A 27,500-nucleotide genomic window follows, 5' to 3' on the forward strand; every position below is an offset into this window, starting at 1 on the left:
ATGTGTGTGTGTGTGTAGTAGCATGTGTGTGTGTGTGTGTGTAGTAGCATGTGTGTGTGTGTGTGTGTAGTAGCATGTATGTGTGTGTGTGTAGTAGCATGTATGTGTGAGTCTGTGTGTAGTAGCATGTGTGTGTGTATAGTAGCATGTGTGTGTAGTAGCATGTATGTGTGTGTGTGTGTAGCAGCATGTACATGTGCAAGTGTGTGTGTGTAGTAGCATGTATATGTGTGAGTCTGTGTGTAGTAGCATGTGTGTGTGTGTGTGTAGTAGCATGTATGTGTGTGTGTGTGTGTATAGTAGCATGTATGTGTGTGTGTGTAGCAGCATGTATATGTGTGAGTGTGTGTGTGTGTGTTGTAGCATGTATATGTGCAAGTGTGTGTGTGTGTAGTAGCATGTATATGTGTGAGTCTGTGTGTAGTAGCATGTGTGTGTGTGAGAGTGTGTGTAGTAGCATGTATGTGTGTGAAGTAGCATGCATGTGTGTGAAGTAGCATGCATGTGTGTGTGTGTGTAGTAACATGTATATGTGTGAGTGTGTGTGTGTAGTAGAATGCATGTGTGTGAGTGTGTGTGTGTAGTAGCATGTATGTGAGTGTGTGTTTGTGTGTAGTAGCATGTACATGTGTGAGTCTGTGTGTAGTAGCATGTATGTGTGTGAGTGTGTGTAGTAGCATGTATATGTGTGTGTGTGTAGTAGCATGCATGTGTGTGAGAGTGTGTGTAGTAGCATGTATGTGTGAGTGTGTGTGTAGTAGCATGTATGTGTGAGTGTGTGTGTGTAGTAGCATGTATGTGTGAGTGTGTGTAGTAGCATGTATGTGTGTGTGCATGCGTGTAGTAGCATGTATGTGTGAGTGTGTGTGTAGTAGCATGTATGTGTGTGTGTGTAGCAGCATGTATATGTGTGAGTGTGTGTGTGTGTGTGTTGTAGCATGTATATGTGCAAGTGTGTGTGTGTGTAGTAGCATGTATATGTGTGAGTCTGTGTGTAGTAGCATGTATGTGTGTGAGAGTGTGTGAAGTAGCATGCATGTGTGTGAAGTAGCATGCATGTGTGTGTGTGTGTAGTAACATGTATATGTGTGAGTGTGTGTGTGTAGTAGAATGCATGTGTGTGAGTGTGTGTGTGTAGTAGCATGTATGTGAGTGTGTGTTTGTGTGTAGAAGCATGTACATGTGTGAGTCTGTGTGTAGTAGCATGTATGTGTGTGAGTGTGTGTAGTAGCATGTATATGTGTGTGTGTGTAGTAGCATGCATGTGTGTGAGAGTGTGTGTAGTAGCATGTATGTGTGAGTGTGTGTGTAGTAGCATGTATGTGTGAGTGTGTGTGTGTAGTAGCATGTATGTGTGAGTGTGTGTGTAGTAGCATGTATGTGTGTGTGCATGCGTGTAGTAGCATGTATGTGTGAGTGTGTGTGTAGTAGCATGTATGTGTGAGTGTGTTTGTAGTAGCATGTTTGTGTGTGTGAGTGTGTGTGCGTGCGTGTAGTAGCATGTATGTGTGTGTGAGAAAGTACAGCTCCTCATTACACACCAGTGAATCTTTAGTGTTATGGTTTCTGGTAAAGGGATAGAAAGCTCCTAGCTGTGTCCAGCGCACACACAGCTCCTCCGTGGTGTTCTGAGAAAAGCCGCAGATGTCCGCCCCCACCAGCGGAATGCCCAGAAGGTTAAAGGTCAGCATGCCTGGATACAAGAAACATGTTTCCATAGTAACAGGGATGAGGCACATACACAGATTAAGAAGTGTGTGTGAGATGTTTAGTTAATGCTGATGGAAGGAGTCTCCAGTGTCAGAGCTTTGTAACAGCAGCTTGGACACAGACTGGTTTTAATGGTGTAACTCCCCTCCTTCTCCTCCACCTTCACTCAGCCTAATTACAGATGTTTCATGATATTAGTGTCAGTGAGCTACAACGTGGAGTCCACACCTGGAATGGACATGTACAGATCCTTCCACTGGCTCCTGTTATCTCCCAACCAGTGACCAGAGTACTGTCCCTGACTCGGGAATGTGGAGCGGGAAATCACAAACGGACGCTTCTTCAGGATCCTCTTCAGCGCGCTGACACACACACGGGAAATATGAGAACAGTGGGAGTTTAATAACACGTTATCACATTGTGTGTGTGTGTGTTTGTGTGTGGATGTAGGTGTGAAGGTATAGACATGATAAAGGTTGAATGTGAGGGTAGAATAGATGTGATATACGTGAGTGTATAGACGTGATAGACCTGAGTGTGAGGGTACAGACGTGATAGTCGTGGGTGTATAGATGTGAGTGTGAGTGTTTAGACATGATAGACATGAGTGTATTGACATGGTAGACGTGAGAGTCGTGAGTGTACAGACATGAGTGTGAGTGTATAGACGTGATAGACATGACTGTATAGACGTGAGTGTGCGTGTATAGATTTGTGTATAGACGTGATAGACGTGAGTGTATAGACGTGATAGTCGTGAGTGTACAGACATGAGTGTGAGTGTATAGACGTGAGTGTGAGTGTATAGATGTGTGTATAGATGTGATAGATGTGAGTGTATAGACGTGAGTGTATAGACGTGATAGTCGTGAGTGTATAGACGCGATAGACGTGAGTGTATAGACGTGATAGTCGTGAGTGTATAGACGCGATAGACGTGAGTGTATAGACGTGATATTCGTGAGTGTATAGACGCGATAGACGTGAGTGTATAGACGTGATAGTCGTCAGTGTATAGATGTGATAGTCATGAGTGTATAGACGCGATAGACGTGAGTGTATAGATGTGATAGTCGTCAGTGTATAGATGTGACAGTCGTGAGTGTATAGACGCGATAGACGTGAGTGTATAGACGTGATAGTCGTCAGTGTATAGATGTGATAGTCGTCAGTGTATAGATGTGATAGTCGTGAGTGTATAGACGCGATAGACGTGAGTGTATAGACGTGATAGTCGTCAGTGTATAGATGTGATAGTCGTCAGTGTATAGATGTGATAGTCGTCAGTGTATAGATGTGACAGTTGTCAGTGTATAGATGTGAGTGTAGATGTGACAGTTGTCAGTGTATAGATGTGATAGTCGTCAGTGTATAGATGTGACAGTTGTCAGTGTATAGATGTGAGTGTAGATGTGATAGTCGTCAGTGTATAGATGTGATAGTCGTCAGTGTATAGATGTGACAGTAGATGTGACAGTTGTCAGTGTATAGATGTGATAGTCATCAGTGTATAGATGTGATAGTAGATGTGACAGTTGTCAGTGTATAGATGTGAGTGTAGATGTGACAGTTGTCAGTGTATAGATGTGACAGATGTCAGTGTATAGATGTGATAGTCGTCAGTGTATAGATGTGATAGTCGTCAGTGTATAGATGTGATAGTCGTCAGTGTATAGATGTGATAGTCGTCAGTGTATAGATGTGAGTGTAGATGTGATAGTCGTCAGTGTATAGATGTGATAGTCGTCAGTGTATAGATGTGACAGTCGTCAGTGTATAGATGTGATAGTCATCAGTGTATAGATGTGAGTGTAGATGTGATAGTCGTCAGTGTATAGATGTGATAGTCGTCAGTGTATAGATGTGACAGTCGTCAGTGTATAGATGTGACAGTCGTCAGTGTATAGATGTGACAGTCGTCAGTGTATAGATGTGACAGTCGTCAGTGTATAGATGTGACAGTCGTCAGTGTATAGATGTGACAGTCGTCAGTGTATAGATGTGACAGTCGTCAGTGTATAGATGTGATAGTCGTCAGTGTATAGATGTGATAGTCGTCAGTGTATAGATGTGATAGTCGTCAGTGTATAGATGTGAGTGTAGATGTGATAGTCGTCAGTGTATAGATGTGATAGTCGTCAGTGTATAGATGTGACAGTCGTCAGTGTATAGATGTGATAGTCATCAGTGTATAGATGTGAGTGTAGATGTGATAGTCGTCAGTGTATAGATGTGATAGTCGTCAGTGTATAGATGTGACAGTCGTCAGTGTATAGATGTGACAGTCGTCAGTGTATAGATGTGATAGTCGTCAGTGTATAGATGTGACAGTCGTCAGTGTATAGATGTGACAGTCGTCAGTGTATAGATGTGATAGTCGTCAGTGTATAGATGTGATAGTCGTCAGTGTATAGATGTGATAGTCGTCAGTGTCTAGATGTGAGTGTAGATGTGATAGTCGTCAGTGTATAGATGTGATAGTCGTCAGTGTATAGATGTGACAGTCGTCAGTGTATAGATGTGATAGTCATCAGTGTATAGATGTGATAGTCGTCAGTGTATAGATGTGACAGTCGTCAGTGTATAGATGTGACAGTCGTCAGTGTATAGATGTGATAGTCGTCAGTGTATAGATGTGATAGTCGTCAGTGTATAGATGTGACAGTCGTCAGTGTATAGATGTGACAGTCGTCAATGTATAGATGTGACAGTCGTCAGTGTATAGATGTGACAGTCGTCAGTGTATAGATGTGACAGTCGTCAGTGTATAGATGTGATAGTCGTCAGTGTATAGATGTGACAGTCGTCAGTGTATAGATGTGATAGTCGTCAGTGTATAGATGTGAGTGTAGATGTGACAGTTGTCAGTGTATAGATGTGATAGTCGTCAGTGTATAGATGTGAGTGTAGATGTGACAGTCGTCAGTGTATAGATGTGATAGTCGTCAGTGTATAGATGTGAGTGTAGATGTGACAGTTGTCAGTGTATAGATGTGACAGTCGTCAGTGTATAGATGTGACAGTCGTCAGTGTATAGATGTGACAGTCGTCAGTGTATAGATGTGACAGTCGTCAGTGTATAGATGTGAGTGTAGATGTGATAGTCGTCAGTGTATAGATGTGACAGTCGTCAGTGTATAGATGTGACAGTCGTCAGTGTATAGATGTGACAGTCGTCAGTGTATAGATGTGACAGTCGTCAGTGTATAGATGTGACAGTCGTCAGTGTATAGATGTGACAGTCGTCAGTGTATAGATGTGATAGTCGTCAGTGTATAGATGTGATAGTCGTCAGTGTATAGATGTGACAGTCGTCAGTGTATAGATGTGACAGTCGTCAGTGTATAGATGTGAGTGTAGATGTGACAGTCGTCAGTGTATAGATGTGACAGTCGTCAGTGTATAGATGTGACAGTCGTCAGTGTATAGATGTGACAGTCGTCAGTGTATAGATGTGACAGTAGATGTGACAGTTGTCAGTGTATAGATGTGATAGTCATCAGTGTATAGATGTGATAGTCATCAGTGTATAGATGTGACAGTCGTCAGTGTATAGATGTGAGTGTAGATGTGACAGTTGTCAGTGTATAGATGTGATAGTCATCAGTGTATAGATGTGATAGTCGTCAGTGTATAGATGTGAGTGTAGATGTGACAGTTGTCAGTGTATAGATGTGATAGTCGTCAGTGTATAGATGTGATAGTCGTCAGTGTATAGATGTGAGTGTAGATGTGACAGTTGTCAGTGTATAGATGTGATAGTCATCAGTGTATAGATGTGATAGTCGTCAGTGTATAGATGTGATAGTCGTCAGTGTATAGATGTGATAGTCGTCAGTGTATAGATGTGATAGTCGTCAGTGTATAGATGTGAGTGTAGATGTGATAGTCGTCAGTGTATAGATGTGATAGTCGTCAGTGTATAGATGTGACAGTCGTCAGTGTATAGATGTGATAGTCATCAGTGTATAGATGTGATAGTCGTCAGTGTATAGATGTGATAGTCGTCAGTGTATAGATGTGAGTGTAGATGTGATAGTCGTCAGTGTATAGATGTGATAGTCGTCAGTGTATAGATGTGACAGTCGTCAGTGTATAGATGTGATAGTCGTCAGTGTATAGATGTGATAGTCATCAGTGTATAGATGTGAGTGTAGATGTGACAGTTGTCAGTGTATAGATGTGATAGTCGTCAGTGTATAGATGTGATAGTCGTCAGTGTATAGATGTGACAGTCGTCAGTGTATAGATGTGACAGTCGTCAGTGTATAGATGTGACAGTCGTCCGTGTATAGATGTGATAGTCGTCAGTGTATAGATGTGAGTGTAGATGTGACAGTCGTCAGTGTATAGATGTGACAGTCGTCAGTGTATAGATGTGACAGTCGTCAGTGTATAGATGTGACAGTCGTCAGTGTATAGATGTGACAGTCGTCAGTGTATAGATGTGACAGTCGTCAGTGTATAGATGTGACAGTCGTCAGTGTATAGATGTGACAGTCGTCAGTGTATAGATGTGACAGTCGTCAGTGTATAGATGTGATAGTCGTCAGTGTATAGATGTGACAGTCGTCAGTGTATAGATGTGATAGTCGTCAGTGTATAGATGTGAGTGTAGATGTGATAGTCGTCAGTGTATAGATGTGATAGTCGTCAGTGTATAGATGTGACAGTCGTCAGTGTATAGATGTGATAGTCGTCAGTGTATAGATGTGATAGTCGTCAGTGTATAGATGTGAGTGTAGATGTGATAGTCGTCAGTGTATAGATGTGATAGTCGTCAGTGTATAGATGTGATAGTCGTCAGTGTATAGATGTGATAGTCGTCAGTGTATAGATGTGACAGTCGTCAGTGTATAGATGTGACAGTCGTCAGTGTATAGATGTGACAGTCGTCAGTGTATAGATGTGATAGTCGTCAGTGTATAGATGTGAGTGTAGATGTGACAGTTGTCAGTGTATAGATGTGAGTGTAGATGTGACAGTCGTCAGTGTATAGATGTGACAGTCGTCAGTGTATAGATGTGACAGTCGTCAGTGTATAGATGTGATAGTCGTCAGTGTATAGATGTGACAGTCGTCAGTGTATAGATGTGACAGTCGTCAGTGTATAGATGTGACAGTCGTCAGTGTATAGATGTGACAGTCGTCAGTGTATAGATGTGAGTGTAGATGTGACAGTCGTCAGTGTATAGATGTGATAGTCGTCAGTGTATAGATGTGACAGTCGTCAGTGTATAGATGTGACAGTCGTCAGTGTATAGATGTGACAGTCGTCAGTGTATAGATGTGACAGTCGTCAGTGTATAGATGTGAGTGTAGATGTGACAGTCGTCAGTGTATAGATGTGACAGTCGTCAGTGTATAGATGTGATAGTCATCAGTGTATAGATGTGACAGTTGTCAGTGTATAGATGTGACAGTAGATGTGATAGTTGTCAGTGTATAGATGTGATAGTCATCAGTGTATAGATGTGACAGTCGTCAGTGTATAGATGTGAGTGTAGATGTGACAGTTGTCAGTGTATAGATGTGACAGTTGTCAGTGTATAGATGTGATAGTCATCAGTGTATAGATGTGAGTGTAGATGTGACAGTTGTCAGTGTATAGATGTGATAGTCATCAGTGTATAGATGTGATAGTCATCAGTGTATAGATGTGAGTCATCAGTGTATAGATGTGATAGTCGTCAGTGTATAGATGTGATAGTCGTCAGTGTATAGATGTGATAGTCGTCAGTGTATAGATGTGAGTGTAGATGTGATAGTCGTCAGTGTATAGATGTGATAGTCGTCAGTGTATAGATGTGAGTGTAGATGTGACAGTTGTAAGTGTATAGATTTGATAGTCATCAGTGTATAGATGTGATAGTCGTCAGTGTATAGATGTGAGTGTAGATGTGACAGTTGTCAGTGTATAGATGTGACAGTTGTCAGTGTATAGATGTGATAGTCATCAGTGTATAGATGTGAGTGTAGATGTGACAGTTGTCAGTGTATAGATGTGACAGTCATCAGTGTATAGATGTGATAGTCGTCAGTGTATAGATGTGATAGTCATCAGTGTATAGATGTGATAGTCGTCAGTGTATAGATGTGATAGTCGTCAGTGTATAGATGTGATAGTCGTCAGTGTATAGATGTGAGTGTAGATGTGATAGTCGTCAGTGTATAGATGTGACAGTTGTCAGTGTATAGATGTGATAGTCGTCAGTGTATAGATGTGACAGTCGTCAGTGTATAGATGTGACAGTCGTCAGTGTATAGATGTGATAGTCGTCAGTGTATAGATGTGAGTGTAGATGTGACAGTTGTCAGTGTATAGATGTGACAGTTGTCAGTGTATAGATGTGACAGTTGTCAGTGTATAGATGTGACAGTCGTCAGTGTATAGATGTGACAGTCGTCAGTGTATAGATGTGAGTGTAGATGTGACAGTTGTCAGTGTATAGATGTGACAGTTGTCAGTGTATAGATGTGACAGTCGTCAGTGTATAGATGTGAGTGTAGATGTGACAGTTGTCAGTGTATAGATGTGACAGTTGTCAGTGTATAGATGTGAGTGTAGATGTGACAGTTGTCAGTGTATAGATGTGATAGTCATCAGTGTATAGATGTGAGTGTAGATGTGACAGTTGTCAGTGTATAGATGTGATAGTCATCAGTGTATAGATGTGACAGTCGTCAGTGTATAGATGTGATAGTCGTCAGTGTATAGATGTGACAGTCGTCAGTGTATAGATGTGACAGTCGTCAGTGTATAGATGTGACAGTCGTCAGTGTATAGATGTGAGTGTAGATGTGACAGTCGTCAGTGTATAGATGTGACAGTCGTCAGTGTATAGATGTGACAGTCGTCAGTGTATAGATGTGACAGTCGTCAGTGTATAGATGTGAGTGTATAGCTGTGATAGACGCGAGTGTATAGCTGTGATAGACGCGAGTGTATAGCTGTGATAGACGCGAGTGTATAGACGTGATAGACGTCAGTGTACAGACGTGATAGTCGTGAGTGTACAGATGTGATAGACGCGAGTGTACAGATGTGATAGACGCGAGTGTACAGACGTGATAAACGCGAGTGTACAGACGTAATAAACGCGAGTGTACATGGTACCTTGCTGTTGCTTTGGCTTCCATCAGTCCGTATAAACTGTGCAGGTTGTAGTGTGAGCTGCTCTTCTGTTGCGCAGACGCACACACAGTCTTAGCCTTCAGACTGCCGCCCAGAACATCTGCACCAGATGATTCAACACACATGTTGACCTCAACACATAACACACAGTAAGACACAGTAACACACTAACACTGCAGGACTACAAAAACTCCTTCATACATGGTGTATACGGAGGATTTTCTAATTCGTTGTCAGGACAACCGTCCACAGATCCATCAAAGAAATTCGAGGGTTCGTTCATGTCCTAAACAAAAAGAGAGGAGAAAATGTGAAGCATGGTCATAAACCAATCACACACACACACACAAACATCACTCACAATCCACAGGCCATCAAACGGGACTTGGGCGTAAAGTTTCTGCAGGTTCTGGTACCACCACTCGTGTGTGTCCGGGTTGGAGAAGTCTGGGAACGCTGTAAGTCCTGGCCACACCTGAGGAGCAGGAAACACTAAGATTCCTCAGAATAAACACTTACACTGATTATTATTATTATTATTATTATTATTAGTAGTAGTAGTAGTAGTAGTATTATTATTATTTCTCAGTGGTGTACCTTCCCAATGAGCGTTTCTCCACTGGAGTTGTTGATGAAGACTCCTCTCTTTATTCCTTCCTCAAACGGCCAGTAGCTTCCAGGAGGCTGAGTGCTGCTGATCCCCGGATCCTGAGAGGAAATACACACTGACTCAGCATCATACAGGAGGAGGAGGGAAGAGAGGATGGAAGACAGGATGAAAGTGGGGATGGAAGAGGGGATGGGAAGAGGGGACGGGAAGAGGGGACGGGAAGAGGGGACGGGAAGAGGGGATGGAGGAGAAGATGGAAGTAATCGCAGGAATACATCCAAAAATAACATGCAAGAAAAGAAAATCAGTAGTTATAGATGGATAAAAGAAAGAAAGAAAGAAAGAAAGAAAGAAAGAAAGAAAGAAAGAAAGAAAGAAAGAAAGAAAGAAAGAAAGAAAACCATATTAATTTAAAGTAGCAATTTTCAAAAATAAACAAAAATAAAATATATATATATAAAAGAAATAAAAAGCATAGAAATGAAAAGAAAAGTAAACCAGAAATCCAAGAAAGACAGAAAGAAAGATGCACACACACATAGCTGGTTCAGAATAAAGGGAAAGTAAAGGTGTGTGCTGACCAGGATCATGACGTAGTGCTGGCTGTGAAGGTGAAGATCTTTGACCAGGTCAGGCAGAGTGGAAAAGGTCACAGGGTCGAAGGTGAAGTCCAGAGCACGGTCCATGTAGTCAATATCATTCCACTGCACATCCTGAAACATACACACAACTACATTCACTTCTCTCTGTAGAGTTTCTACTACATCTCTCTCTCTCTCTCTCTCTCTCTCTCTCTCTCACACACACACAATTAGTTGCGTTGATGTGCAGAGTACCTGCGGTATCCCAGAATTCCTCATTTCTCTCACAACGTCCCAGGTTTTATTGCTGGAGTCGTAACCCCAGCGACAGAGATGATAACCCAGAGCCCAGTACACCGGCATCGCAGGCTTCCCTGTTAAACACAAAAGAGAGAGAGAGAGAGAGAGAAAGAAAGTCTGCAGCTGTCTTGGTGATATTTGTAGTAAACAGTGATGTTGTGAAAGCTTGACTGACCTACAACCTCCAGGTACTCGGACACCACAGAGCTGGGATCAGGGCCGAGGAAAACGTAAAAGTCCAGGATTCCCCCGATGGTGCGCCAGGTCAGAGCCGGAGCAGGCTGAAGGACGACGTCTACAGAGAGGTGAACAGAAAGTGACCAGCTCATCATGAGACATTTCTATAGTAACCACTCCTTCACATTTCTGTTGTACAGAGGTGTGTGTGTGTGTCAGAGGTGAAGCTGGAACATGAAGTTTTCCATCTTCAGCACAGAGGAGTTTACACTTCTTTGTGTTTTCTTCCTTAAATTCTTCACTAAAGATTACACACACATCAACTAACAAATACATGAGCACTATCTGAGGGTGTGTGTGTGATCACTGACCACATTATGGTCACTTCACACAGCTCTACACTCACAGCAGGAGCTCCTCTGAATAGAAAGATGTGTAATACAGACACGTGACCAGGCTGTTGGGTAATAAAGTGGAGAGAGGAAGCAGTGAGCAGTTAGATAACGCCTGATCTTTAGGACCTTCTCTCATTTCCTTGCTTTCCATCTGCAACTTTTATTGTTATGACTGTGTAAAAGTCCATAGGCAATTACGCTGTCATGTAGTGTGTGTGTGTGTTTGTTTAAATCACACTCTAATGTTGTTTTTAGGAGGTTGCAAGGATAAAGGATATCCTCAGTAAAGTTTTAGAGGTGGATAGAGCCGTGATAAAGGAGAGAAAGAAAAGTATAACTGAGAATCTTTATCAGTCTGACTGCTGCTTTTATTCTGGAATCAGCAATAAACCTGATAAAAGATAAGAGATGAAAGTCCAATAGGTCACTTTTCTTTTATTAGAGTTTCCCATGAGTACAACACATTACACCTGCACCCTGTCTAACACACACACTCTACACAATTATGCTGTGCTGTGTGTACATAAATATCTGTGTGTATGTGTGTCTCACCCATAGCATTGCTGTTCAGCATGAAAGACCCATGTGCCAGTCCATCAGTCTCCATAACAAGATAAAATGGATGAGCACCATAAAGGTTGATGGACTCCTACAGGAGCAGGAAACAAAAACAAAACAGATCAGATCCTGAATCCTGAAATATCAGGACACGTGCACCAGTTGCACTACAACTCCACCTTATAAGTCACCACATGCTGCTACTGTGTGTGTGTGTGTGTTCTGAGTAATGCTGATAATCACTTCTGGAGCTGCATCTCGAGCCCACATGGTAAAAGTCTTCCACTGCACATCATGCACCAGGTTGGAGCGATGTTCACCGAGTCCGTAAACAAAATTAGACGCCAAAGACGTGGACATCTGCAGGAACTGATCCGCATAGAAGAGTGGAGCTACAGTGGTGTTCACCCTTTAATACAAAACATCATGAGTACATTACCAGTATTCATAGTGTAGTATAGTGTAATGTAGTGTAGTATAGTGTAATGTAGTGTAGTATAGTGTAGTATAGTGTAATGTAGTGTAATGTAGTGTAGTATAGTGTAATGTAGTGTAGTATAGTGTAGTATAGTGTGGTGTAGTGTAATGTACTGTAGTATAGTGTAATGTAGTGTAGTATAGTGTGGTGTAGTGTAGTATAGTGTGGTGTAGTGTAATGTACTGTAGTATAGTGTAATGTAGTGTAGTATAGTGTAGTGTAGTATAGTGTAGTGTAGTATAGTGTAGTGCAGTGTAGTATAGTGTAGTGTAGTATAGTGTAGTGTAGTATAGTGTAGTGTAGTATAGTGTAATGTAGTGTAGTATAGTGTAGTGTAGTAGTGTAATGTAGTGTAGTATAGTGTAGTGTAGTATAGTGTAATGTAGTGTAGTATAGTGTAGTGCAGTGTAGTATAGTGTAATGTAGTGTAGTATAGTGTAGTGTAGTATAGTGTAATGTAGTGTAGTATAGTGTAGTGCAGTGTAGTATAGTGTAATGTAGTGTAGTATAGTGCAGTGTAGTATAGTGTAATGTAGTGTAGTATAGTGTAGTGTAGTATAGTGTAATGTAGTGTAGTATAGTGTAGTGTAGTATAGTGTAATGTAGTGTAGTATAGTGTAGTGTAGTATAGTGTAATGTAGTGTAGTATAGTGTAGTGTAGTATAGTGTAATGTAGTGTAGTATAGTGTAGTGCAGTGTAGTATAGTGTAATGTAGTGTAGTGTAGTATAGTGTGGTGTAGTGTAGTATAGTGTAGTGCAGTGTAGTATAGTGTAGTGTAGTATAGTGTAATGTAGTGTAGTATAGTGTAGTGTAGTATAGTGTAATGTAGTGTAGTATAGTGTGGTGTAGTGTAGTATAGTGTGGTGTAGTGTAATGTACTGTAGTATAGTGTAATGTAGTGTAGTATAGTGTAGTGCAGTGTAGTATAGTGTAGTGTAGTATAGTGTAGTGTAGTATAGTGTAATGTAGTGTAGTATAGTGTAGTGTAGTATAGTGTAATGTAGTGTAGTATAGTGTAGTGTAGTGTAATGTACTGTAGTATAGTGTAATGTAGTGTAGTATAGTGTAGTATAGTGTAGTGTAGTATAGTGTAGTGTAGTATAGTGTAGTGCAGTGTAGTATAGTGTAGTGTAGTATAGTGTAGTGTAGTATAGTGTAGTGTAGTATAGTGTAATGTAGTGTAGTATAGTGTAGTGTAGTAGTGTAATGTAGTGTAGTATAGTGTAGTGCAGTGTAGTATAGTGTAGTGTAGTATAGTGTAGTGTAGTATAGTGTAGTGTAGTATAGTGTAATGTAGTGTAGTATAGTGTAGTGTAGTATAGTGTAATGTAGTGTAGTATAGTGTAGTGTAGTAGTGTAATGTAGTGTAGTATAGTGTAGTGCAGTGTAGTATAGTGTAGTGTAGTATAGTGTAGTGTAGTATAGTGTAGTGTAGTATAGTGTAATGTAGTGTAGTATAGTGTAGTGTAGTATAGTGTAATGTAGTGTAGTATAGTGTAGTGCAGTGTAGTATAGTGTAATGTAGTGCAGTATAGTGTAGTGTAGTATAGTGTAATGTAGTGTAGTATAGTGTAGTGCAGTGTAGTATAGTGTAATGTAGTGCAGTATAGTGTAGTGTAGTATAGTGTAATGTAGTGTAGTATAGTGTGGTGTAGTGTAGTATAGTGTGGTGTAGTGTAATGTACTGTAGTATAGTGTAATGTAGTGTAGTATAGTGTAGTGCAGTGTAGTATAGTGTAGTGTAGTATAGTGTAGTGTAGTATAGTGTAATGTAGTGTAATATAGTGTAGTGTAGTATAGTGTAATGTAGTGTAGTATAGTGTAGTGTAGTGTAATGTACTGTAGTATAGTGTAATGTAGTGTAGTATAGTGTAGTATAGTGTAGTGTAGTATAGTGTAGTGTAGTATAGTGTAGTGCAGTGTAGTATAGTGTAGTGTAGTATAGTGTAGTGTAGTATAGTGTAGTGTAGTATAGTGTAATGTAGTGTAGTATAGTGTAGTGTAGTAGTGTAATGTAGTGTAGTATAGTGTAGTGCAGTGTAGTATAGTGTAGTGTAGTATAGTGTAGTGTAGTATAGTGTAATGTAGTGTAGTATAGTGTAGTGTAGTATAGTGTAATGTAGTGTAGTATAGTGTAGTGTAGTATAGTGTAATGTAGTGTAGTATAGTGTGGTGTAGTGTAGTATAGTGTGGTGTAGTGTAATGTACTGTAGTATAGTGTAATGTAGTGTAGTATAGTGTAGTATAGTGTAGTGTAGTATAGTGTAGTGTAGTATAGTGTAGTGCAGTGTAGTATAGTGTAGTGTAGTATAGTGTAGTGTAGTATAGTGTAGTGTAGTATAGTGTAATGTAGTGTAGTATAGTGTAGTGTAGTAGTGTAATGTAGTGTAGTATAGTGTAGTGCAGTGTAGTATAGTGTAGTGTAGTATAGTGTAGTGTAGTATAGTGTAGTGTAGTATAGTGTAATGTAGTGTAGTATAGTGTAGTGTAGTATAGTGTAATGTAGTGTAGTATAGTGTAGTGCAGTGTAGTATAGTGTAATGTAGTGCAGTATAGTGTAGTGTAGTATAGTGTAATGTAGTGTAGTATAGTGTAGTGTAGTATAGTGTAATGTAGTGTAGTATAGTGTAGTGTAGAATAGTGTAATGTAGTGTAGTATAGTGTAGTGCAGTGTAGTATAGTGTAATGTAGTGTAGTATAGTGTAGTGCAGTATAGTGTAATGTAGTGTAGTATAGTGTAGTGTAGTATAGTGTAATGTAGTGTAGTATAGTGTAGTGTAGTATAGTGTAATGTAGTGTAGTATAGTGTAGTGTAGTATAGTGTAATGTAGTGTAGTATAGTGTAGTGCAGTGTAGTATAGTGTAATGTAGTGTAGTGTAGTATAGTGTGGTGTAGTGTAATGTACTGTAGTATAGTGTAATGTAGTGTAGTATAGTGTGGTGTAGTGTAGTATAGTGTGGTGTAGTGTAATGTACTGTAGTATAGTGTAATGTAGTGTAGTATAGTGTAGTGTAGTATAGTGTAGTGTAGTATAGTGTAGTGCAGTGTAGTATAGTGTAGTGTAGTATAGTGTAGTGTAGTATAGTGTAATGTAGTGTAGTATAGTGTAGTGTAGTATAGTGTAATGTAGTGTAGTATAGTGTAGTGTAATGTAGTGTAATGTAGTGTAGTATAGTGTAGTATAGTGTAATGTAGTGTAGTATAGTGTAGTATAGTGTAATGTAGTGTAGTATAGTGTAATGTAGTGTAATGTAGTGTAGTATAGTGTAATGTAGTGTAATGTAGTGTAGTATAGTGTAATGTAGTGTAGTATAGTGTAATGTAGTGTAGTATAGTGTAGTATAGTGTAATGTAGTGTAGTATAGTGTGGTGTAATGTAATGTAGTATAGTGTAGTATAGTGTAATGTAGTGTAGTATAGTGTAGTATAGTGTAATGTAGTGTAGTATAGTGTAATGTAGTGTAGTATAGTGTAATGTAGTGTAATGTAGTGTAGTATAGTGTAGTATAGTGTGGTGTAGTGTAATGTACTGTAGTATAGTGTAATGTAGTGTAGTATAGTGTGGTGTAGTGTAGTATAGTGTGGTGTAGTGTAATGTACTGTAGTGTAGTATAGTGTAATGTAGTGTAGTATAGTGTAATGTAGTGTAATGTAGTGTAGTGTAGTATAGTGTAATGTAGTGTAATGTAGTGTAGTATAGTGTAGTATAGTGTAATGTAGTGTAGTATAGTGTAGTATAGTGTAATGTAGTGTAGTATAGTGTAATGTAGTGTAGTATAGTGTGGTGTAATGTAATGTAGTATAGTGTAGTATAGTGTAATGTAGTGTAGTATAGTGTAGTATAGTGTAATGTAGTGTAGTATAGTGTAGTATAGTGTAGTATAGTGTAATGTAGTGTAGTATAGTGTAATGTAGTGTAGTATAGTGTGGTGTAGTGTAATGTAGTGTAGTATAGTGTAATGTAGTGTAGTATAGTGTAATGTAGTGTAGTATAGTGTAATGTAGTGTAATGTAGTGTAGTATAGTGTAGTATAGTGTGGTGTAGTGTAATGTACTGTAGTATAGTGTAATGTAGTGTAGTATAGTGTGGTGTAGTGTAGTATAGTGTGGTGTAGTGTAATGTACTGTAGTATAGTGTAATGTAGTGTAGTATAGTGTAGTATAGTGTAGTGTAGTATAGTGTAGTGCAGTGTAGTATAGTGTAGTGTAGTATAGTGTAGTGTAGTATAGTGTAGTGTAGTATAGTGTAATGTAGTGTAGTATAGTGTAGTGTAGTATAGTGTAATGTAGTGTAGTATAGTGTAGTGTAGTATAGTGTAATGTAGTGTAGTATAGTGTAGTGTAGTATAGTGTAGTATAGTGTAATGTAGTGTAATGTAGTGTAGTATAGTGTAATGTAGTGTAGTATAGTGTAGTATAGTGTAATGTAGTGTAGTATAGTGTAATGTAGTGTAATGTAGTGTAGTATAGTGTAGTATAGTGTGGTGTAGTGTAATGTACTGTAGTATAGTGTAATGTAGTGTAGTATAGTGTGGTGTAGTGTAGTGTAGTGTAGTATAGTGTGGTGTAGTGTAGTATAGTGTGGTGTAGTGTAATGTACTGTAGTATAGTGTAATGTAGTGTAGTATAGTGTAGTATAGTGTAATGTAGTGTAGTATAGTGTAATGTAGTGTAGTATAGTGTAATGTAGTGTAGTATAGTGTAGTATAGTGTAGTATAGTGTGGTGTAGTGTAATGTACTGTAGTATAGTGTAATGTAGTGTAGTATAGTGTGGTGTAGTGTAGTATAGTGTGGTGTAGTGTAATGTACTGTAGTATAGTGTAATGTAGTGTAGTATAGTGTAGTGTAGTATAGTGTAGTGTAGTGTAGTATAGTGTAGTGTAGTATAGTGTAGTGTAGTATAGTGTAGTGCAGTGTAGTATAGTGTAGTGTAGTATAGTGTAGTGTAGTATAGTGTAATGTAGTGTAGTATAGTGTAGTGTAGTATAGTGTAATGTAGTGTAGTATAGTGTAGTGTAGTATAGTGTAATGTAGTGTAGTATAGTGTAATGTAGTGTAGTATAGTGTAGTATAGTGTAATGTAGTGTAGTATAGTGTAGTATAGTGTAGTATAGTGTAATGTAGTGTAGTATAGTGTGGTGTAATGTAATGTAGTATAGTGTAGTATAGTGTAATGTAGTGTAGAATAGTGTAATGTAGTGTTGTATAGTGTAGTATAGTGTAATGTAGTGTAGTATAGTGTGGTGTAATGTAATGTAGTATAGTGTAGTATAGTGTAATGTAGTGTAGTATAGTGTAATGTAGTGTAGTATAGTGTAGTATAGTGTAGTGTAGTATAGTGTAATGTAGTGTAGTATAGTGTGGTGTAGTGTAATGTAGTGTAATGTAGTGTAGTATAGTGTAATGTAGTGTAGTATAGTGTGGTGTAGTGTAATGTAGTGTAATGTAGTGTAGTATAGTGTAATGTAGTGTAGTATAGTGTAATGTAGTGTAGTATAGTGTGGTGTAGTGTAATGTAGTGTAGTATAGTGTGGTGTAGTGTAATGTAGTGTAGTATACTGTAATGTAGTGTAGTATAGTGTAATGTAGTGTAGTATAGTGTAGTATAGTGTAATGTAGTGTAGTATAGTGTAGTATAGTGTAATGTAGTGTAGTATAGTGTGGTGTAATGTAATGTAGTATAGTGTAGTATAGTGTAATGTAGTGTAGTATAGTGTAGTATAGTGTAATGTAGTGTAGTATAGTGTAATGTAGTGTAGTATAGTGTAATGTAGTGTAGTATAGTGTAGTATAGTGTAATGTAGTGTAGTATAGTGTAATGTAGTGTAGTATAGTGTAGTATAGTGTAATGTAGTGTAGTATAGTGTAGTATAGTGTAATGTAGTGTAGTATAGTGTGGTGTAGTGTAATGTAGTGTAGTATAGTGTAATGTACTGTAGTATAGTGTAGTATAGTGTAATGTAGTGTAGTATAGTGTAATGTAGTGTAGTATAGTGTGGTGTAGTGTAATGTAGTGTAGTATAGTGTGGTGTAGTGTAATGTAGTGTAGTATAGTGTAATGTACTGTAGTATAGTGTAGTATAGTGTAATGTAGTGTAGTATAGTGTAATGTACTGTAGTATAGTGTAGTATAGTGTAATGTAGTGTAGTATAGTGTGGTGTAGTGTAATGTAGTGTAGTATAGTGTAGTATAGTGTAATGTAGTGTAGTATAGTGTAGTATAGTGTAATGTAGTGTAGTATAGTGTAATGTAGTGTAGTATAGTGTAATGTAGTGTAGTATAGTGTAGTATAGTGTAATGTAGTGTAGTATAGTGTAATGTAGTGTAGTATAGTGTAGTATAGTGTAATGTAGTGTAGTATAGTGTAGTATAGTGTAATGTAGTGTAGTATAGTGTGGTGTAGTGTAATGTAGTGTAGTATAATGTAATGTACTGTAGTATAGTGTAGTATAGTGTAATGTAATGTAGTATAGTGTGGTGTAGTGTAATGTAGTGTAGTATAGTGTAATGTAGTGTAGTATAGTGTAATGTAGTGTAGTATAGTGTAATGTAGTGTAGTATAGTGTAATGTAGTGTAGTATAGTGTGGTGTAGTGTAATGTAGTGTAGTATAGTGTGGTGTAGTGTAATGTAGTGTAGTATAGTGTAATGTAGTGTAGTATAGTGTAATGTACTGTAGTATAGTGTAGTATAGTGTAATGTAGTGTAGTATAGTGTAGTATAGTGTAATGTAGTGTAGTATAGTGTAGTATAGTGTAATGTAGTGTAGTATAGTGTGGTGTAGTGTAATGTAGTGTAGTGTAATGTAGTGTAGTATAGTGTAATGTAGTGTAGTATAGTGTAGTATAGTGTAATGTAGTGTAGTATAGTGTGGTGTAGTGTAGTATAGTGTGGTGTAGTGTAATGTAGTGTAGTATAGTGTGGTGTAGTGTAGTATAGTGTGGTGTAGTGTAGTATAGTGTGGTGTAGTGTAGTATAGTGTGGTGTAGTGTAATGTAGTGTAGTATAGTGTAATGTAGTGTAGTATAGTGTAGTATAGTGTAATGTAGTGTAATGTACTGTAGTATAGTGTAGTATAGTGTAATGTAGTGTAGTATAGTGTAATGTACTGTAGTATAGTGTAGTATAGTGTAATGTAGTGTAGTATAGTGTAATGTAGTGTAGTATAGTGTAATGTAGTGTAGTATAGTGTGGTGTAGTGTAATGTGGTGTAGTATAGTGTAATGTAGTGTAGTATAGTGTAGTATAGTGTAATGTAGTGTAGTATAGTGTAATGTAGTGTAGTATAGTGTAGTATAGTGTAATGTAGTGTAGTATAGTGTGGTGTAATGTAATGTAGTATAGTGTAGTATAGTGTAATGTAGTGTAGTATAGTGTAATGTAGTGTAGTATAGTGTAATGTAGTGTAGTATAGTGTGGTGTAGTGTAATGTAGTGTAATGTAGTGTAGTATAGTGTAATGTAGTGTAGTATAGTGTGGTGTAGTGTAATGTACTGTAGTATAGTGTAGTATAGTGTAATGTAGTGTAGTATAGTGTGGTGTAGTGTAATGTAGTGTAGTATAGTGTAATGTAGTGTAGTATAGTGTAGTATAGTGTAATGTAGTGTAGTATAGTGTAATGTAGTGTAGTATAGTGTAGTATAGTGTAATGTAGTGTAGTATAGTGTGGTGTAATGTAATGTAGTATAGTGTAGTATAGTGTAATGTAGTGTAGTATAGTGTAGTATAGTGTAATGTAGTGTAGTATAGTGTAGTATAGTGTAATGTAGTGTAGTATAGTGTGGTGTAGTGTAATGTAGTGTAGTATAGTGTAATGTACTGTAGTATAGTGTAGTATAGTGTAATGTAGTGTAGTATAGTGTAATGTACTGTAGTATAGTGTAGTATAGTGTAATGTAGTGTAGTATAGTGTAGTATAGTGTAATGTAGTGTAGTATAGTGTAGTATAGTGTAATGTAGTGTAGTATAGTGTGGTGTAGTGTAATGTAGTGTAGTGTAATGTAGTGTAGTATAGTGTAATGTAGTGTAATGTAGTGTAGTATAGTGTGGTGTAGTGTAGTATAGTGTGGTGTAGTGTAGTAGTGTGGTGTAGTGTAATGTAGTGTAGTATAGTGTGGTGTAGTGTAGTATAGTGTGGTGTAGTGTAGTATAGTGTAGTATAGTGTAATGTAGTGTAGTATAGTGTGGTGTAGTGTAATGTAGTGTAGTATAGTGTAATGTAGTGTAGTATAGTGTAGTATAGTGTAATGTAGTGTAGTATAGTGTAATGTACTGTAGTATAGTGTAGTATAGTGTAATGTAGTGTAGTATAGTGTAATGTAGTGTAGTATAGTGTAATGTAGTGTAGTATAGTGTGGTGTAGTGTAATGTGGTGTAGTATAGTGTAATGTAGTGTAGTATAGTGTAGTATAGTGTAATGTAGTGTAGTATAGTGTAATGTAGTGTAGTATAGTGTAGTATAGTGTAATGTAGTGTAGTATAGTGTGGTGTAATGTAATGTAGTATAGTGTAGTATAGTGTAATGTAGTGTAGTATAGTGTAATGTAGTGTAGTATAGTGTAATGTAGTGTAGTATAGTGTGGTGTAGTGTAATGTAGTGTAATGTAGTGTAGTATAGTGTAATGTAGTGTAGTATAGTGTGGTGTAGTGTAATGTACTGTAGTATAGTGTAGTATAGTGTAATGTAGTGTAGTATAGTGTGGTGTAGTGTAATGTAGTGTAGTATAGTGTAATGTAGTGTAGTATAGTGTAGTATAGTGTAATGTAGTGTAGTATAGTGTAATGTAGTGTAGTATAGTGTAGTATAGTGTAATGTAGTGTAGTATAGTGTGGTGTAATGTAATGTAGTATAGTGTAGTATAGTGTAGTATAGTGTAATGTAGTGTAGTATAGTGTAATGTAGTGTAGTATAGTGTAATGTAGTGTAGTATAGTGTGGTGTAGTGTAATGTGGTGTAGTATAGTGTAATGTAGGTGTAATGTAGTGTAGTATAGTGTAATGTAGTGTAGTATAGTGTAGTATAGTGTAATGTAGTGTAGTATAGTGTGGTGTAATGTAATGTAGTATAGTGTAGTATAGTGTAATGTAGTGTAGTATAGTGTAATGTAGTGTAGTATAGTGTAATGTAGTGTAGTATAGTGTGGTGTAGTGTAATGTAGTGTAATGTAGTGTAATGTAGTGTAGTATAGTGTAATGTAGTGTAGTATAGTGTGGTGTAGTGTAATGTACTGTAGTATAGTGTAGTATAGTGTAATGTAGTGTAGTATAGTGTAATGTAGTGTAGTATAGTGTGGTGTAGTGTAATGTAGTGTAGTATAGTGTAATGTAGTGTAGTATAGTGTAGTATAGTGTAATGTAGTGTAGTATAGTGTAATGTAGTGTAGTATAGTGTAGTATAGTGTAATGTAGTGTAGTATAGTGTGGTGTAATGTAATGTAGTATAGTGTAGTATAGTGTAGTATAGTGTAATGTAGTGTAGTATAGTGTAATGTAGTGTAGTATAGTGTAATGTAGTGTAGTATAGTGTAATGTAGTGTAGTATAGTGTGGTGTAGTGTAATGTACTGTAGTATAGTGTAGTATAGTGTAATGTAGTGTAGTATAGTGTAGTATAGTGTAGTGTAGTATAGTGTAGTGCAGTGTAGTATAGTGTAGTGTAGTATAGTGTAGTGTAGTATAGTGTAGTGTAGTATAGTGTAATGTAGTGTAGTATAGTGTAGTGTAGTATAGTGTAATGTAGTGTAGTATAGTGTAGTGTAGTGTAGTATAGTGTGGTGTAGTGTAATGTAGTGTAATGTAGTGTAGTATAGTGTAATGTAGTGTAGTATAGTGTAATGTAGTGTAGTATAGTGTGGTGTAGTGTAGTATAGTGTGGTGTAGTGTAATGTACTGTAGTATAGTGTAGTGTAGTGTAGTATAGTGTAATGTAGTGTAGTATAGTGTAATGTAGTGTAGCATAGTGTAGTATAGTGTAATGTAGTGTAGTATAGTGTAGTGTAGTATAGTGTAATGTAGTGTAGTATAGTGTAGTGTAGTATAGTGTAATGTAGTGTAGTATAGTGTAGTATAGTGTAATGTAGTGTAGTATAGTGTAGTGTAGTATAGTGTAATGTAGTGTAGTATAGTGTAATGTAGTGTAGTATAGTGTAATGTAGTGTAGTATAGTGTGGTGTAGTGTAATGTAGTGTAATGTAGTGTAGTATAGTGTGGTGTAGTGTAATGTAGTGTAATGTAGTGTAGTATAGTGTAATGTAGTGTAGTATAGTGTGGTGTAGTGTAATGTAGTGTAATGTAGTGTAGTATAGTGTAATGTAGTGTAATGTAGTGTAGTATAGTGTAGTATAGTGTAATGTAGTGTAGTATAGTGTAATGTAGTGTAATGTAGTGTAGTATAGTGTAGTATAGTGTAATGTAGTGTAGTATAGTGTAATGTAGTGTAGTATAGTGTAGTATAGTGTAATGTAGTGTAGTATAGTGTAATGTAGTGTAGTATAGTGTAATGTAGTGTAATGTAGTGTAGTATAGTGTAGTATAGTGTAATGTAGTGTAGTATAGTGTAATGTAGTGTAGTATAGTGTAATGTAGTGTAATGTAGTGTAGTATAGTGTAGTATAGTGTAATGTAGTGTAGTATAGTGTAATGTAGTGTAGTATAGTGTAATGTAGTGTAGTATAGTGTAATGTAGTGTAGTGTAATGTAGTGTAGTATAGTGTAATGTAGTGTAGTATAGTGTAGTATAGTGTAATGTAGTGTAGTATAGTGTAATGTAGTGTAGTATAGTGTAGTATAGTGTAATGTAGTGTAGTATAGTGTAGTATAGTGTAGTATAGTGTGGTGTAATGTAATGTAGTATAGTGTAGTATAGTGTAATGTAGTGTAGTATAGTGTAATGTAGTGTAGTATAGTGTAATGTAGTGTAATGTAGTGTAGTATAGTGTAGTATAGTGTAATGTAGTGTAGTATAGTGTAATGTAGTGTAGTATAGTGTAGTATAGTGTAATGTAGTGTAGTATAGTGTAATGTAGTGTAGTATAGTGTAATGTAGTGTAATGTAGTGTAGTATAGTGTAATGTAGAGTAGTATAGTGTAATGTAGTGTAGTATAGTGTAATGTAGTGTAGTATAGTGTAATGTAGTGTAGTATAGTGTAATGTAGTGTAGTATAGTGTAATGTAGTGTAGTATAGTGTAGTATAGTGTAATGTAGTGTAGTATAATATGTATTAATTATGTGTATTAATGTAATCCAGAGTAACAGCTGTATTCAGTAAAGAGAAAGCCTGAGCCTTTAGCTGTAAGGATTTTGTGTGTGTGTAACAGATACACTGCTGAACTCTTCACTCTGTTCCTGATAAACTGATGCTATTTTGTTAATGTGGGAAATTTCGATATTTAACTCTTCACTTGTTTAAAAACATTCTATTCCTTATTGTAAACATTCCTTATTGTAAACATTCTTTCTGTCAAACACGGACTTACAGCACAGCTCCATTCTGCGTTCTCTTCACAATAATCCCGAAGGGCTGTTTGGAGAACTCCACTGTGTATAAGGGACTGGGAGCTGGTTTCTCCACCATAGGTACGTCTATAGGAACCTCAAACCTCTGCTGTGCTGGATCTGTGATCTGAGGAACACATAATGCTGATTACAACAAGAAATCAGGAGAGGAAGCACTCTCCATACACATCCACACCACGGGCTTTTTATTCAGAGCAGTAACACACAAAAACACAAACACACACAAACACAGCTCTCATTCACACACACACAAACACAGCTCTCACTCACACACACACAAACACAGCTCTCACTCACACACAAAAACACAAACACAGCTCTCACTCGCACACAAACACAGCTCTCACTCGCACACACACAAACACAGCTCTCACTCACACACACACAAACACAGCTCTCACTCACACACAAAAACACAAACACAGCTCTCACTCGCACACAAACACAGCTCTCATTCACACACAAACACAGCTCTCACTCACACACACACAAACACAGCTCTCACTCACACACACACAAACACAGCTCTCACTCACACAAACACAGCTCTCACTCACACAAACACAGCTCTCACTCACACAAACACAGCTCTCACTCACACAAACACAGCTCTCACTCACACAAACACAGCTCTCACTCACACAAACACAGCTCTCACTCACACAAACACAGCTCTCACTCACACAAACACAGCTCTCACTCACACGCACACAAACACAGCTCTCACTCACACGCACACAAACACAGCTCTCACTCACGCACACAAACACAGCTCTCACTCACACGCACACAAACACAGCTCTCACTCACACGCACACAAACACAGCTCTCACTCACACGCACACAAACACAGCTCTCACTCACACGCACACAAACACAGCTCTCACTCACACGCACACAAACACAGCTCTCACTCACACGCACACAAACACAGCTCTCACTCACACGCACACAAACACAGCTCTCACTCACACGCACACAAACACAGCTCTCACTCACACGCACACAAACACAGCTCTCACTCACACGCACACAAACACAGCTCTCACTCACACAAACACAGCTCTCACTCACACACACACAAACACAGCTCTCACTCACACGCACACAAACACAGCTCTCACTCACACGCACACAAACACAGCTCTCACTCACACACACAAACACAGCTCTCACTCACACGCACACAAACACAGCTCTCACTCACACGCACACAAACACAGCTCTCACTCACACGCACACAAACACAGCTCTCACTCACACGCACACAAACACAGCTCTCACTCACACGCACACAAACACAGCTCTCACTCACACGCACACAAACACAGCTCTCACTCACACGCACACAAACACAGCTCTCACTCACACGCACACAAACACAGCTCTCACTCACACGCACACAAACACAGCTCTCACTCACACACACACAAACACAGCTCTCACTCACACACACACAGCTCTCACTCACACACACACAGCTCTCACTCACACACACACAGCTCTCACTCACACACACACAGCTCTCACTCACACACAAACACAGCTCTCACTCACACACACACAAACACAGCTCTCACTCACACACACAAACACAGCTCTCACTCACACACACACAAACACAGCTCTCACTCACACACACACAAACACAGCTCTCACTCACACACACACAGCTCTCACTCACACACACACAAACACAGCTCTCACTCACACACACACAAACACAGCTCTCATTCACACACACACAAACACAGCTCTCATTCACACACAAACACAGCTCTCACTCACACACACAAACACAGCTCTCACTCACACACACAAACACAGCTCTCACTCACACACACAAACACAGCTCTCACTCACACACACACAAACACAGCTCTCACTCACACACACAAACACAGCTCTCACTCACACACACACAAACACAGCTCTCACTCACACACACACAAACACAGCTCTCACTCACACGCACACAAACAGAGCTCTCACTTTCACGTGCAGTCTGCTGTTGGACTCGTACAGCACATCCAGCTTCAGCACCTCGATGTCCTTGGGATAATAGGTCTTGTGAGTACGGAGCAGCTTCCCGCTCCATCCCATCTCGGTGTTATTAATGGACTCTAGCGTATATGATGGAAAATCGGGTGGATAGTAGCACCAGGGGACACCGTTCTTCTCTTTGGCTGCACGTGTAAAGCAGCAGTTTCTGGCGTGACACATATCCTCGGTCACCACCACGCCTCCCTCTGGATAGCAGTCGAACCTCCAGGATTCCGGAATACTGGTGCAGGATTCCGGTTGTGTTCGGCTTTCCTGCAGCGAGCCGTTGTTGGGCAGACCTGCGGGAGACGGAGGGCGGTGGATCCCTATGGAAGCGGTACTACGCAGCCACAGCACAGTACCTAGTAACCAGACGCCGAGGACTATGAGGATGAAGCCTCCGATAATAAACAGAGCAGCAGTGATGGAGCAGTGAGGCCTCCGGGCCAGCAGGGGGCGCTCTGCATCTTCTACCTTCAGCTCACTGTCCTGTGAATCATCAGCAGACTGCAGTAAAGGCACACCAGAGAAGTGGACCTCCTCCGGGGTCAGTCTCTTATACGACACCATGGTGCAGAGCTGAGAACAGACACAGTACACAACACTGAACACACGCTAAATACAAAACTCCTTACTGTTAGCAAACGGCTACGAGTTTTAATTAAACGTTTTCCTACAACGCCCCCAAGTGTTCTGAACCCTGCATTACATCAGATACTCCCACATCTGTCTCACTGTACGATCACACATCAGCTACAGATGTGTTAAACCTTTAACACACACACACACACACACACACTTCAGAACAGAAGAGGAAGTGAAAATCACATCATGTTCCAGCCAATCACATGATGACCGTTAAAGGACAGAGCCCTGAATGAGGTGTACATCCTGTGATTAACACTCGAGGATGATGATGATGATGATGATAATTCACATGATTGACAGACACTTGAATCTCGATGATGTCACAAAAGTACAAACTACAGCTTTACCTCTCACTGGTATAAAGGTCCCACACTGGGAACTCCTTCCATACATCTTCACCATATCAGCAATTTCACTTCCTTTTTCATTAATAAACCACCGTTCCACGTGAACGAGCCGTTGCTATAGAAACTATAACGTACTGAAACGAGCGCGTTCATGTAAACCCCTTCACCACGAAGATATGCGAGTCGACTCCTAAGGTTCGCCTATGAGATCCGACTCAAGGAGTCGACTCGTTGGTGAACACCACATTACTGCCGCCTCCTTAAGAATCTTTAAAGCTAATTTCTCCCGTTTTAGACCCAATCATAGAGGCAGTGGCGAGGTTTTTTTTTTTTTTTTTTTTTTTTTAAGATTTTCTGTTGACATTTGAGACGCTGGTGTCCATCTTAACTGATGATTCGGTTCGGTTTCGGTTCCTGTCACGAAACCGACTCACTTTAGCAACGCAGCTAGCTAATTGTCGACATAACAAGCAGAAATACTCCAAGATTCAGTTCTAGTTATAAAACACTAGTCTAACATTAATACTGCAAACAGCAACCGATAAAAGACGACTTTATTTAATATTAAGCTGAAAACCCCACTCGGAGTCACTGTAAACTGATCCGTTTTGCAGGATAGCTTCGAGTTAGCGATTTTATTGATTCATGCGAACTGGTTATATAAAGATAAAGTCTCTGATAAAGATGTGAAAACATTCAGTGTACATGCTTTCACTCGGATCTTCCTCCAGAGAGAAGGTACTGGACATGTTAGAAGTTTAATTCCTTCATCACAGAGCTCTGGTACTAATCCTGCAGAAAAGATCCGGCTCTCATTACACATTAAACTTAGACTTATTTCCACTCATATCCATTAAATTCGTCGAGAAATTCAATTTGGCGTACCTTGTGATTGAAGATAAAGGGCTGACGCACGTTACATGCCGGAGAGAAGTAGTATTTATTACTGTTTATAAGCCCAGAGTTTGGCCTCTTAATGCAGGCGCACTGTTCCTCTTA

At 38.8% G+C, this 27,500-nt stretch overlaps 1 protein-coding gene across 1 annotated transcript in view; it reads right to left on the minus strand.

The window, feature by feature from the left end:
* The window catches only part of gaa2 (alpha glucosidase 2), a 37,562-nt gene that overhangs the window by 10,047 nt on the left and 15 nt on the right, over positions 1 to 27,500 (minus strand). The window contains exons 1-14 of the mRNA XM_058380926.1: positions 27,387 to 27,500; positions 25,456 to 26,085; positions 23,424 to 23,569; positions 11,710 to 11,875; positions 11,461 to 11,557; positions 10,512 to 10,631; positions 10,292 to 10,410; positions 10,037 to 10,168; positions 9,443 to 9,553; positions 9,207 to 9,320; positions 9,047 to 9,131; positions 8,828 to 8,945; positions 1,939 to 2,072; positions 1,542 to 1,693 (exon numbers count right to left, since the gene is read on the minus strand). The exon at positions 27,387 to 27,500 is cut by the window's right edge and continues 15 nt beyond it. Coding sequence (XP_058236909.1) covers positions 1,542 to 1,693; positions 1,939 to 2,072; positions 8,828 to 8,945; positions 9,047 to 9,131; positions 9,207 to 9,320; positions 9,443 to 9,553; positions 10,037 to 10,168; positions 10,292 to 10,410; positions 10,512 to 10,631; positions 11,461 to 11,557; positions 11,710 to 11,875; positions 23,424 to 23,569; positions 25,456 to 26,076 — 2,115 coding nt within the window. The 5' untranslated portion in view covers positions 26,077 to 26,085; positions 27,387 to 27,500. The remainder of the gene's footprint in view (positions 1 to 1,541; positions 1,694 to 1,938; positions 2,073 to 8,827; positions 8,946 to 9,046; positions 9,132 to 9,206; positions 9,321 to 9,442; positions 9,554 to 10,036; positions 10,169 to 10,291; positions 10,411 to 10,511; positions 10,632 to 11,460; positions 11,558 to 11,709; positions 11,876 to 23,423; positions 23,570 to 25,455; positions 26,086 to 27,386) is intronic.

The sequence above is a fragment of the Hemibagrus wyckioides genome, linkage group LG26 (genome assembly GCF_019097595.1).
Source record: "Hemibagrus wyckioides isolate EC202008001 linkage group LG26, SWU_Hwy_1.0, whole genome shotgun sequence".
Lineage (NCBI taxonomy): Eukaryota > Metazoa > Chordata > Actinopteri > Siluriformes > Bagridae > Hemibagrus > Hemibagrus wyckioides.